This window comes from Netta rufina (genome assembly GCF_964035555.1).
Source record: "Netta rufina genome assembly, chromosome: 1".
Taxonomy (NCBI): Eukaryota; Metazoa; Chordata; class Aves; order Anseriformes; family Anatidae; genus Netta; species Netta rufina.
This window is the reverse complement of record NC_140123.1, coordinates 206,416,324-206,429,814: the sequence shown is the minus strand read 5'-3', so window position 1 is coordinate 206,429,814 and position 13,491 is coordinate 206,416,324. Positions and strand designations below refer to the sequence as shown.

At 43.2% G+C, this 13,491-nt stretch overlaps 1 protein-coding gene across 4 annotated transcripts in view; it reads left to right on the top strand.

The window, feature by feature from the left end:
* Positions 1-13,491, top strand: part of SHANK3 (SH3 and multiple ankyrin repeat domains 3) — a 376,332-nt gene that overhangs the window by 116,410 nt on the left and 246,431 nt on the right. For all 4 annotated transcript variants that reach the window (XM_084305956.1, XM_084305955.1, XM_084305957.1 and 1 more), the window contains exon 11: positions 10-76. In XM_084305956.1, the coding sequence (XP_084162082.1) occupies positions 10-76 (67 nt within the window). The remainder of the gene's footprint in view (positions 1-9; positions 77-13,491) is intronic.

Below are 13,491 nucleotides of genomic sequence, written 5' to 3'. Positions count from 1 at the left end.
TCTTTTCAGGTGGCCATCATTGCAGGAAATTTTGAATTGGCTGAAATCATCAAAACCCACAAAGAGTCCGATGTTGGTGAGTTTGATCTTTTTTCTCTCCACCTTTTCTCCCTTTTTAATCTTACTGTAGAGTCCAGGACTATTTTAGAATGGATATGTTAATTGGTGGTTTCCTAGTGCTGCCTGCAGTGATCAGTGGAAGCTGCAGCCTGCAGCTAGTTTTGGGTCTTGGGAGCATCAGGACACATCTACTTTCCTCTCGGGGCCATCATTATTCAGTGAGTTTATTCAGTCCAGTGTTTGCTTGTGGCTGCTGCGATTAGCAAACTAAAGAATTAGACAGATTGGTCTGGAGTCTGAAAAGCTCTTTGTGAAATCCCTTGCCTTTTCTCTCTCTCTGCATCCTTGAAGCCCTTTCATATCAGAGATGCTCTCATGCTAAGACTATTAACTGGACTTGGTGCAAGGAGACCTGTCCTCTCTCTTAGTAGCGATAATGGAAATGGAGCTGCTCCACACTGGAGCTTCTATAAGAAAAAGTGAAGTAGTATTCTGGTACTGTTTCTTTATGGAGAAATATTTTTGGATTTCCTGTTTAGCTTTTTTCCTTGCAGCACGTTCTCTCTCCTCCTTTGGTGTAGATATTGTCATGAAATATATGTCATGCAAAGCTGAATTTTAGGTTAAGTATAAAATCATACCACTTGTTGAGTTTTCCTGAATTGTTCTAGAAAGTTGACTGGATCAGAGCTCACTAGAGCAAGGGACAAGCCAATGTAAAGAGTTAATTCTTGGTGAATGTGAAATCCACAGAAAGTACAGAATCATAAGGCCATGTCCTCATTTTGGCTGGGATAGAGTTAATTTTTTTTTATTGTAGCTAGTGTGATGCTATGTTTTGGATTCCAAAAAGACTGTGAAATGGCATACAGCGATTCAGGTAAACGCATGAGACAAGCAGAAGTAGAGGATATGACATACATTTCTTCTTTCTCTCTAATCTTTCCCCTTGATCCTTTCTCAGAGAAATTTTTGGGAAGCCTAAATGACGTAGAAGTTAAAAAACTTTGTATGGAAGCCATAAATAAGTACTTGTACAATGGAAAGCTTTATTTCTTTTTGTCTAATTGTGTCAAACTTCCCAGAACGTATAACAAAGGTGGATGTTTTTGTTGAGCTCATTCTATTTATAAGGGCAGTTGGAAATCTGTAAGCTTGCTGTGGCAAAGAGATAAAGAGTGTTAACTTTCTATGTTCCCTTCTTTCTTGTGCTGTTCACAAAGACTTTTTTGCTCACTGTTGTCTCAGTGCATGTACCTCCAAAGAAGGTAAAGAACCATCAGGTCATGTCCTGGTTTTGGCTGGGATAGAGTTAATTTTCTTTGTTGTGTCTAGTATGGTGCTAGTTTTGGATTTATGATTAAGACAGTGCTGATATAACACACTGATGTTTTAGTTGTTGCAGAGCAGTGCTTACACCGAGTCTGAAACTGTTCTTCTTCATGTGCTGCCCTGCCAGCAAGGAGGCTGGGAGTGCACAAGAAGCTGGGAGGGGATACAACCAAGGGACCCAAACTGACCAACTGTATGATATCATGCTTAGTAATGAAAGCTGGGGATAAAGAAGGAGGAAGGGAGGAAAAGAGGGGAGGAGTTATGGTGCTTGTCTTCCCAAGTAACCACTGTGCATAATGAAGCCCTGCTTTCCCAGAAATGACTGGACATCTGCCTTTCAATTGGAAGTAGTGCACAAATTCCTTGTTTTGCTTTGCTTGTGAGTGCAGCTTTTGCTTTACTTATTAAGTTGTCTTTATCTCATTCCATGAGTTTTCTCACTTTCATCTTTCCGATTCTCTCCCCAGTCCTGCTTGAGTAGAGTGAGCAAGCAGCTGTGAGATGCTAGCTGCCTGCTGGGGTTAACCCACAAGAAGTCATCAAGTAGAAAGACTTGTACAGCCTGAAACAGCCTTTGAGTATTGGGCTTGGTTCTTGGAAGTGGCTGTGCGTTTAGAAACCTGGACCTTAACCCATCCTTTTATGGCTTCTTTTCTCAGCTAACTATCACTGATGCTGAGGATTTGTGAGAAGAGTCAGAAAGGATGTGAGGAAAAGCCAAAAATTTCTTACACAAGAAAGCCACCCTAGTAATTCAAGAGGAAAGAGACTGCAGCGAGAGGGAAATTGGACTAGATGACCTCCAAAAGTCCCCTTCCAAACTAAATTTTTCTGTGATTTCATATGTGATTGAATGGCTCAATTATTTTTCTTGAAAAATGGCATGGATAAGAAAATGGCATGAAAACGTGTTGGGTAAGAATGAATTGTTCATGTTCTAGATACGGCTGTTTATATAAAATAGGTCAGATAACAGTTGCAAACTAATCGCACACAAACCAGCAGGTCCAGATGGTATCCACCTGGAGTCAATGGGACTAGCAGATGAATTTCCCAAGGAAGGAGAAATTGGTTTTTGAAGTTCATTAAGATCTGAAAAGTGTGAGTGTCTGCCTGGAGGAGAGCAGATTGGCATGATTTAGGATAGGGAAGGGGTCAGGGCTAGGCAGTCTGGCAGTTTCTATTCCTTTTTCCTGATAGTTTCATCACAATAGTTGCAGAAATACTAAAACAATCTGGTAGGAAAGGGTAGAATTATACGTGATAGTGCAGCATTGTACGTGATAGCTCTTGGAGAAAACTTCTCAAGTTCCTGCTATTAGGCAGCACTTGTCTGTCTGTGAGACAAGAGCTGGTGGCCCCCACCATCAGGAATATTCAGAGAGGACCTGCTGTGTTAAAGCTGTGGAAGGAAAGATAGTTAGCAATAGCTTTCACTCCTTGCTGCACGACAGCCTTCTGCACATAGCTGTAGTTTCTGGCTCTTAGAGCATTCATCAACGTTTCTTTGGATCAGGAGTGTACTTCTGAGGTGGAGCTGGCTGTCCCCAGTTGCTGTGATTTGTCTCACAATGTACAGTAGGTCTGGAGAGTGTGAAGTGAATTCTTTTAGGTGAAAATAACCCAAAACTGTGCTCCATCTGATGTGCTCTATCTGCTTACAAGCATTCAGTTCATGGATCTAGCTAGGGTTGATATAGTTTAAGGAAGATGCCCAAAAACGTCCACAGCGAGGATTTTGGGTGATCAGTGCCTGCTCTTAACAGCCCATTGGGCTGCAGGACTTCTTGTGCGATTTTCTCCATAGTTTCCTGTGCACAGTTCTCTGTCCTTTCAGTCAGTGCAGGCACCAAGATCTGCTTGTTCCATCACAGGCACCAGCACTGAAGTTGAAGATAGAGTGGAAGGCTGCAAATCCAGGGAGGGAGAATGTGTTCTTACAAGTGAAGAACATTTGCAGATATTATGGAATTGGGCTGGTTTTTTGTTTGTTTGTTTGTTTGTTTTTCTCCCCCTTTTTTTTTTTTTTTTTTCTGATTCTCATATTTTATGAGTCTGCAGATAGAATGCCATGTATAGTAAATGCAGCCTTTTCTCTTGGGTGGACCTGAGAGGTTGGATCATGAGGACTTGGCAATGAGACTACAGATCCTCTGTGTGCTTGAAGCAGCATAGCACAGTGCTTGTTCATTAGCGGTGGTCCACTCTTGCCCATATGGGAGTGGCTTCTTTGGAATGGCAAGGGCAGCCCTAACCCTCTTGCGCATAGCTGCAGAACCTGGTCTCTGAGCATGCCAGGCAGATTTAGAAAAGCTAGGGATGGCAGAGGAAAAAGGCTGCATGTCTATCAGGAACACCAAGATCTGGTCAGTGGGAAACAGTGCAAGTGGGGCTGCGCCTGAACCTTCGGTCCTCTCTGGAGCACCACCATCAGCCTCCTGGCATGTCCATTTGCTTGTTCCATCAGCTTTCAAGTCTTAAGTCCACATCAGAATTTACCAGCCATATGTGTAACTCCATTCAGTAACATCAGGTGTGTACCACATGACCTGTTTTCCACTAAAACATTACCAGATTACCAGTAGAGTTAATTGCACATAGTTTTTATTTATTTATTTATTTATTTTTATCAGTTGGATCACTTGTCAGCTGCTCAATAATTTTCATTATCCATCTTTCTGGGAAGTTTTCTTAGCCTGCAAATTTTTAAGTGTTTGTTTCAGCTAATTAGTAGTTTCCTATGCTTTGTCATCATGATGTGATACAAGTGCCTCTTTCTGCTTCTTTTAGAATTTACTTGTACATCTACAAAATGACCAAAAAGCTTCTTAAAATTTTCCTCCATTCTGAAAACTGTTTTTTTTTGTTGTTAATGTTTTAGCTCCCCTTATCAATTTAGAGTGTATTGCAAGCCTATATTGATTTCAGTTATTTAAACTTCAAATATGGAAAATATATTTTGCAATACCAATTGATGTTTTCATTTTGCCACTTTTGTCCAACTAGGCATTTAACCACAGCTGCTTTATTTTACAATTGTGGTATTGTAACTTTGCTAATTTTTTTTGAACTCCTGTTTTTTTATTCGTATTTACTCTATCTGCATGGAAGTAGATCTGGAGAAAATAATATAACATTATCTCAATACTGAGAAATTAACCTTAAGCAGTACATGTACATAAGACTGATTGAGGATTCTTTTTTCTTATGCTGAATATAATCAGGTCATGATTCATGGTCACTAAGCAACCACTAACTTCAAGTCAAAGGAATTAATTCATTATCAGTAATAGTGAGAGCCCAAAGAAGTATCCTATATTATGTAAAATATCTTTTTTGTTGGGGAATTACAATCTGTATCAGATCACCAGCATTTGTTTGCCAAACTGAAGTGCACCATAACAACATTTGTTTTCTTTAGGTGTACAGGCAGGGGTGGCTGAGTAACTCATCTCCTCTGGTATGGTTCTGCAGCTTCACTGACCCACAGTGGTCCTTGTTTTTGGGATGTGTTAGACTCTTGGCCTGTGTCTGCTGAAGATCCTACAGCCCTGGCTTACTGTTAGTTCTGTATGGGTAGAATTGCTGGCACAGTATCTTCCTCTCTCCTGCTACCTTGGGACAGATTTTTTTCAAGGTTTTTAGGTCAGAAGATGATCTGGTCACCTAACTCCTCATTAGGTACCCATCCCATACCGTGATGCATGTGGCCTAGTTTTCTTCTCTGTGTCAATTGCTGCCAGCATATTAATTTAAACCATGACACATCAGGAAGATTACATGAGGCTTCGGGCATTGAATTGTTAGTTGTTTTTGAAGTCTCAACTTTATGACATTTTATAGCTCAAACCAAAGAATAAGTTATTTCTCACCAATTAAGGTGTCATGAATCCAACCTGAGCTCAGTGTTTCCTTTGTCCTTCAGGTGCCTTCCTCATCCAAAGCCTGTCCCAAGTATCTCCATGAACTCTGAAGCTGTATGTCAAAAACTGTGTCTGTAAGCTCAGTCTGGGATTACCCAGAAAGTGGAAAAATCTAACATCTTCCAATTCTTCCAGCAGCTAGGATGCTTTGGGGCTCAGAAAAGGAGTGTCAATGACAACAATGGTAATGGTCAAGACCCAGGAAAGGGCAACTGCAAAAAGGTGGACCAGCAAACCACTTGTATAAAAACTAGTGCCACAAAAAAAAAAAAAAAAAAAAAAAAAAAAAGCACAGAGGGTGTTGGTATTTGGAGACTCCCCTATGAGAGGCACTGAGGCTCCCATTTGCTGCCCAGACAATCTCTCTTGAGAGGTTTGCTGCCTGTGTGGGGCCCATATTTGTGACATAACAAAGAGGCTACTGAGCTTGGTTAAGCTGGAGCACTATCACTCATTCTGCTCTTTCATGTAGGGACAACAGAGGCTGTGGCCTTCCACTGCTTAAACAGGGCTTATAAGAAGGTCGGAGAAGGATTCTTTACTCAGGTAGATAATGATAGAGCAAGGGGGAATGGTTTTAAACTGAAAGAGGGGAGATTTAGGGTGGATGTTAGGAAGAAGTTCTTTACTCAGAGGGTGGTGAGGCACCGGAACAGGTTGCCCAGAGAAGTTGTGCATGCCCCATCCCTGGAGGTGTTCAAGACCAGGCTGGATGGGGCCCTGCCAAACCTCATCTAGTGTGTGGTATCCCTGCCTATGGCAGGGGGGTTGGAACTAGATGATCTTTAAGGTCCCTTCCAACCCAAGCCATTCTATGATTCTATGGTTTATTTTTTTCATGGAGAGTTTGACAAGTTCCTCAAAATGATGCTGATGGGACAATAAATTTTAAGACCAGAGTGGCCAGTATTGTGACCTTGTGGTGAAAACTCAAACACTTACACAACTCTGTGCAAACTTTTGCATAAGTTTCATATGCAGAAAATTTCTATTGTGGAGTATACTCTTTCCCAATATACGAATTTGTGACTCTCTGTTAGCTTGGCAAACAGCGACTAGCTTCTGTTTATTTATTTTCTTAGTTTAGGTCAGCTTGACCAGCTTCTGAGCCTTTGCATGGCTTTATGTTGAACTCTTTCTGCTTTTTAATATCCCCCCAAAAAAACATGCAACAGTTTAACGTTCTTTTTAGCAATGTTGACTGCATTCTGATGCATTTTTCCATAATAACCTTATGGATGAACAGACTGTGCTACCCTTTTTCAGGGACTGATACATCTAGTGGTTATGTTAGCTTTTCTGCTCACTGCATTGGTCTTGGAGCTTGTCTGTAGGTGGTTTGTGTCAGGAATCACTGGCCTGTTTCAGTCTCTCTGAAAGGAGCTCTTTTTCAAGGAACAGTTCTGTACTGTATAAACTATGTTTGTGTTTCCCAGCCGCTTTGTCTTGCATCAGGAAGTAATGAAATGTGTTCAGGTGATCCCATCTTAACAAATGCTCGAGATTCCACTGTGTCAGCACCCTCTCTCATATGCTATTGCACCAGCCATGGCATCACCTGCAGTTTTATTGCCAATGATCTGTGTTTGTCTATAATGTGTATATATATTACCGTATATACGTCCATATATAGAGAGGTCATTGGTAAAGGTAAAAATATAAATATTACTGTAACAAGAACTGGCTTACTGGATAATATTGGAAATATTCCCAATTGTTGCTCTTCGTTAATGATTGATTATTTTGTCTTACTGTCAGTTAAAATCTGCCTTAGTATCTTGACAAGTGGTAGCATGTAATCAGTATCATTACAGTGAAGTCAATGGTTTCACCCAAGCTTATTATTTTTGTCAGTGAGATTTGAGTTCTTAAAGCCATCTTGGGTGATATAAATTAAATTCTCATGCTTTATTTTTCAATTCTTAAGTGTCCTGTTTCAGTGTGTCTAGTCCTTTCCTAGAAATGATATAAAGCTATGCTTTCTGTGGTTATCTGAATAATCCCGCTGACCCTTTCAAAACTGCCTCCCTGTCCACTGACACATTTTAAAGAGTATTATAGATATAGGCCAATGATTCAGTGAGTTGTATGGCAAATTCTTTTGAACATTGCTGCAGAAGCTTTTGACCCGCTAATTTGAATGTATATAACTGAATAAACATCTATTACTGCTATCCGTGGAATTGTGGGGGGAAGTTTTAACCTGTTTTATTTCTGAGTGCATTTTTGATGGTATGGAGGTATGTATAGGAATTATTTTCAAATATAGATCAGAAATACTTGTTTGATGCTTCTGATTTTCTAGTCATCACTGTTAATTTCATTTTGTCACTCCTGTAATGGGTCTATGCAGTTGCCAGGATTTCCTCTGTGGGGATTTGAGCAGTGGCCTAAGAGTCCAAGCAGGACACTAAATGTTCTGAATATGACAAGGAGAAGCAGAGGAATGAAAATTCTTGCAAGGAAAATCTTCCGGTTATGATATGCATCAGGCTGATAAATATTGTCTGAAGAGAAAGTCTGACAATCTCATATCATGTACTACTCACAGGTGAATTGGAAGCACATTTGAGGACAGTTTGTAGAGAAAAGCTAGCAAGTTTGATTAAAATGTATTTTTAGCAGTTTCAATTTAAGGTTTACAAATGCAGAGAGAAATCTGTCCCCAGCTACGTAGGGCTGACACTCTGAGTGGGATGGGGCAAAAGACCTGCACTGAGATGGAGGAGTGAGGCAGGAGGGGGTAGTTCTGAGGGGCGATGTCCAGGGATGAAGCATCACATGAGAACATGAGAATGGGTAATTGAGAGGCAAATGAAGATGACTGAAGAAATCATTAGAGGATGATTTTTTTTTTTAAATTAAAAAGGTGTGTGTGTGTGTGGGGGGAACTGACTCCAATTCCTATCAGTGCACTATTTCTCAGTGGTGAGGTAAATTAGCAGTTACCTTGCTGGAGCTAAGGGGGTGGCTCTGGTCTGCCTGATCATTGTGTACTTTTCCTTTAGTTTTCATTCCTGGAAAAAAATACCTGAAAGGTCTCTTGGAGTATCCTCTCTCTCCTACATGGAAGAGAAGCCTGAGCGTCAGTGTGCCACATGAGGGGAGATGCTATGTGCCTTCTTCGTTCTGCTTTGTAATTTTCCACTATTAAAATGTAAATGTGGCCTCTCAGCTTGGAACTGTGGAGACATTTGCACTTCGTGCTCTTTTGCTCTTTTACATGAATATTTAACATCAAGCCAGTAAATCTCTAAATAACCTCAGAGTGTTGATTACATTTTGGTTCATTAGCCTGAAGCTTGGGATTGTTTGGAGCGTGGTCCAGGTGCCGCCCAGTGACAGTGCAGCATCTCGGGGCCCAGAACTCCTTGGGGAACCCTGGCTACGCCCTGCTCCTACCACACCTGAGCAGCAAGGGGCATTTTCAACCCAAGAGCCATGCATTTCTCCTTGTGGAGGGCAAAAGCAAACACGGAAGTGTCAGATAAACCAGGCTGGCTGGAGCACGGTTGTGCTTCTTCGAGCAGCGCTGTCATGGTAACTGAAGTGATTCATTTTGCTGCGAGAAACCCAGTAAACACACTTTGATTAAACTCTTGAGAAGGTATAGAAAAGAATCTTCAAAGCTGATTGTATGAGCTGCACAAAGTTGTTTTTTGGTGCCTTTTTTTTTTTTTTTTTTTTTTTTTTTAATTGCTCTCACTTCCCTCCCTTCCCCACTGGGAGCAGTGGGTTTGGGGGTTGGGAAGAGGAAGCCTTTGCTAGAACTGGCTGCCTCACAGCAGGCTGAAACCATCCTGTCTCTGCACCTGGTCGCTGCAGCTCAGGCTCAGCAGTTTATTAGTATTGCCAGTTTCAGGTAGTTTGAGGTGCAGTGAGAAGCTGGCTTTGCTGCCTATAGAACTAGCCAAAGCATGCCTTGGGCTCCCCCAGCCTGGTCTTCCCACTCCCGCAGGGAACAGTGACCCCATCCCTCTGCCTGCGCTGGGCTCACTGACCCACTGCTGTCCACATTGCTGTTGAGATAAGCTGGCTGACAGGTTGGCCTGGACTCTGGGAGGTCATGCATGATATACTGGGGCATGCTGTGGGCAGGGCCCAGGGGACAGGGTGGAGTGCCACCACCTTCTGGTGCTGGGGAGTCCTTGGATCAGTGAACACACATCTAGTGTCCTGCAAGAGATCCCCAGCAGGAGAACCTGCCAGCAGCCCTCTCCAGTCCTCCTTTCCAGCTATCTTTGTAGTAAAGAGCATGATTTCAGTCTCTTTCGCACTAGTATGAGAGTGACTGGCAGGGAATGGGGCAGAGTTATGTTTCAGTGACAAGTCAAGGCTCACTCGGTGGATGCGGTAGGGAGAGCAGCATGATGGATACCTTGCTTAATGTGCTTCTGATCAGAAGACAATTAAGTTCTCTGTAAAGCTGAGTGACCCAATTTTTTGTTTGAATGAAGCTGTGTCATAATGCTGGAGACGGTTGGCCCTCAGGGTTAGAGCCAGTGCAGCCAGACAGGACCTCAGCATCCTCACTGGCACCTGTATGGTAGCTGAGACCCTGCTGTCCCATAGGACAACCTGGCAGACTTGTCCTCTCGTGCTTTTAAGACAGTAAATGGGCCTGGGATTATTGTGCATTCTAGAGACCTAGATGTCATTACACGTCATTTGGCTGTTGCAAGCTTGTGGCTGTTCTGTTTTTTTCTCTGTTAGGTAGCCAGAGCCTCTGAAACGTGCTGCTCAAAACAAAGAGTGATGGTTAATTCAGCATTTTCAGCCCTAGCAGGAAGTTCTCTTTCACTCATCTCCCAAAGAAGTGCCGGGTTTCCCCCAGATTTTTGTTTTTCAATATGCAGTGCTCCACCAGGGAGAGAAGTAAACAGCAAATCACATGTGTGTGTTGTTGGTCTCCTGCTTACTGCTCCTAGAAAAGGCCTTTTTAAAAACAGCAGTAAAGGTTCCCTGGTGAGCTCCCAGTACTGAGTGAGGCTCTGCTGGAAGTGCAGCTCTCATCGAATCACAAAATCATAGAATATCCTGAGTTGGAAGGGATCCACAGGGATCATCAAGTCCAAATCCTGACTCCACACAGGACCACCCCAAAATAAAGCCATATGTCCAAGAGTGTTGCTCAAATGCTTCTTGAGCTCCATCAGGCTTGGTGTCATGACCACTGCCCTGGGGAGCCTGTCCCAATGCCTGATCACCCTCTCAGTGACGAATCTTCCCCTACCCCCCTGCCTGACCCTCCTCTGTCCCAGCTCCATGCCGTTCCCTTGGGTCCTGTCAGATGGGTCCCCAGAGAGCAGAGCTCAGCGCCTGCCCCTCCACTCCCCTCCTGAGGGAGCTGCAGGCCGCCATGAGGCCTCCTGTTCTCTAGGCTGAACAAACCAAGTGGACTCAGCTGCTTCTCATACCTCTTGCCCTCAAGGCCCTTCACCATCTTTGCAGCCCTTGTTTGCACGCTCTAACAGTTTTACATCCTTCTTATATGTGATACCCAAAAGTGCAGCCTCACCTCAAGGACTGTGTGCAGCAGTGCAGAGTAGAACTGGACAATCACTTTCCTGTCCTTTGCACAGCTGCCTGTGTCACTGCCTCAAGTGCATGGTGGCCTCAATCTTCTGTCTGCTGCAGCCCCTGGACATGTTCCTGGTACCTTTGTTGTCTTTGTGCCTGTGCCAAGTGCTGATTTTCTGCTGGACTTCCTTGTGCAAATAAGTGCACCCATAGTACCCTTCAACACCAAACAGCCTCTACCATTAGCTCGTCCATTTTGAGGTCCATTCCATGGATCTGCCTCAGCACACCTCCCTGTGCAATGTGGGTATCTCTTCTGTCCTTTCTGCCATCTGGCCAAGGCACAATTTTCTCTCCCACGGTTCTGCCACATGCAACAGATTTTGTCTCCCTTGCTGTCTTCATCTCATTGCATAGCACAGCCGAACATGTTTTTATATCTCTCTGAATATATCTAATTGCTGTCGTGAGAGCAGACCCAGGCTTGCGTGTATCTATGTGGCATGGCATCCAGACTGGCTGGATGTAAGTCTGTGTTTAGATGAGGGCTCTGAAGAATCTCTGGAGTATCTGGAGAGAAAAGTCCTATACTGTTCATACAAGCAATAGCTGTGTTCCTTTGATTGCCATCCTCCTATGAAACTGCCTATATGTGTGCTCATCTGTGTTCTCAATTAAAGCCAAGCTTTCCAGGCCAGGTGTCATCATCCCTGGTTCACTAACCTCTCTGTAGAAACTGGTCTAGCTCCAGTTGCCTTCCCAGGCACAGAGACCCAGAAACGGGCAGTCTAGACTCCAGAGGCTAGGCACTAAAGTTGGAGCAGGCAGATTTCTATCAGCAGTACCTCTGCACTGAGGCTCCCAAGGTCTTTGCAGAGTCCCCTGAGCTGTCCCCTGTGTACCAGGGTAGGTGCCCTGGGTCCTGGGGTATAGCTGCCTTGGCCAGGAGACATCAGGGCATGCTGGACACCTGAGAAAACATGGAACTTCACACGGTATGCATGTGTGGCATATAAAAGTCTCTGCTCCTGTGATAGTATTGGAAAGCAATTTTTTTCACTCGTCGTCTGGACTTGTGACTCACTTGCCCCTAAATTGCACTTTGGCAAGTGAAGTAAACTGTCTTGATCTCACCTCACGTGCGGTTACTGTGTGCTGGGGAACAAGTTAAAATTAGTCAGTGCAGGTATCTTCCTGTCTGTCAAGAGATTGCCTTTGCAGCTGTAATACCATTTTCTTAACACACTTCTAGAGTTAAACAGTCAGGAAACCTTGCCTTTGCAGTCTATTATGTGACCTGGACAGCTTCTTATTTACTCCTGTAAATGCTATGTTATGCTGTAATTCAGGGACTCTTATGCTTGATGTTATGATAAATGGATTAGTGAGTAGCAGAGCGGTCCTGGACTTTTTTCTGCAGCCCTGCTGCTCTTCATCTCTGATGTGAATTTGAGACAGTGGTTATGTTTTGCGCTGTTTTTACAGTGGATTCTATAATTTTGGTGTTGGGAATGAGCACTTTGCATATGTAAGGTGATGACTGTGCTTGTGGAGAGCGTGGAAATGGGTAACCAGGTGATTAATTTGACAGCCTAAATTAAAGAATTTACCCTGACCTGTGTCAGAAATCATAAAGTGCCTTCCCTTTCACCAGGGAGTCCTTGAGCAACCTGTTTGTGTCTCATTGCCTAATAATTGGTGCTTGCTGTGAACATCTCACAGTAAAGTCTGTACCACTCCACATCTCCTGGAGCGATGTCCGTGCTGGTTGCAGTTCAGGCTTCTGCTACTTCTCCGTTAAGCTAAGGCTACCAGGATCAGAGATCTCACATAGACTGAAAGGATCCATTGTCAGATGTGCTGCTTTGTTTACTTGCAAGATAAGTCACTGCTTTTCAAATTTTCCCCCTTTTCTCTTATATTGAATGCTAACAATGTTTTCCAGATTTTTTTTTCCAGATTATTGCCCTGATTTATTTATTTATTTATTTATTTTTCTCATGAAGGACCATGCCTACTGCACAACTCTGGCCAAGTTCTGCCAGTCCTAGTTCAGTTGAGTAAAAGCAGCTTGCCAACGAGATAGTTTTACAGTGAGCTTGTACACAATTATTTCAACATACAGCAATGTTTATTTTTTTTATTTGTTTGTTTTTTTAGTTTTCTAAGCAGTTAATATCTAGAAACTAATAATTAATTTATAAAGTGCACCAAAGCAAACCAGACCATCTCCTGCTGTCTGAGGTTTTCATTGCTGTATTCTTGTTTTCCTCCTCCTTTTTTTTCTGGCTTTGGTGCCAGGACCAATGATGCCAAGCCCAGACAGATACAGAAGAGTGGTGACTGCACTGGTGCCACGGCTGGGCTGTGGCTGCAGATCTGGTGCACTTGGTGACTGCTTTGGCCTACTTGTAGTAAAGTATGAGGCCATGCGTGCGCAGGGGAAGCACAGTGCATACTCAGCCTGACTGGCTGATGCAGAGCTCCAGTAGCCCTAGCTGTCTGCAAAAGACTAACTGCTGCTCCTGGTTTTGTCCAAGACAGGCAAAGAGCTTGCCAGGCACATTCTTGCAGATCTTGATTTTTTCCTTGGTATTTTCAGTCTAGCAAAGTTTAATATGGTGTGGTTCCAAACCTTGCATTTCTCCAGCTG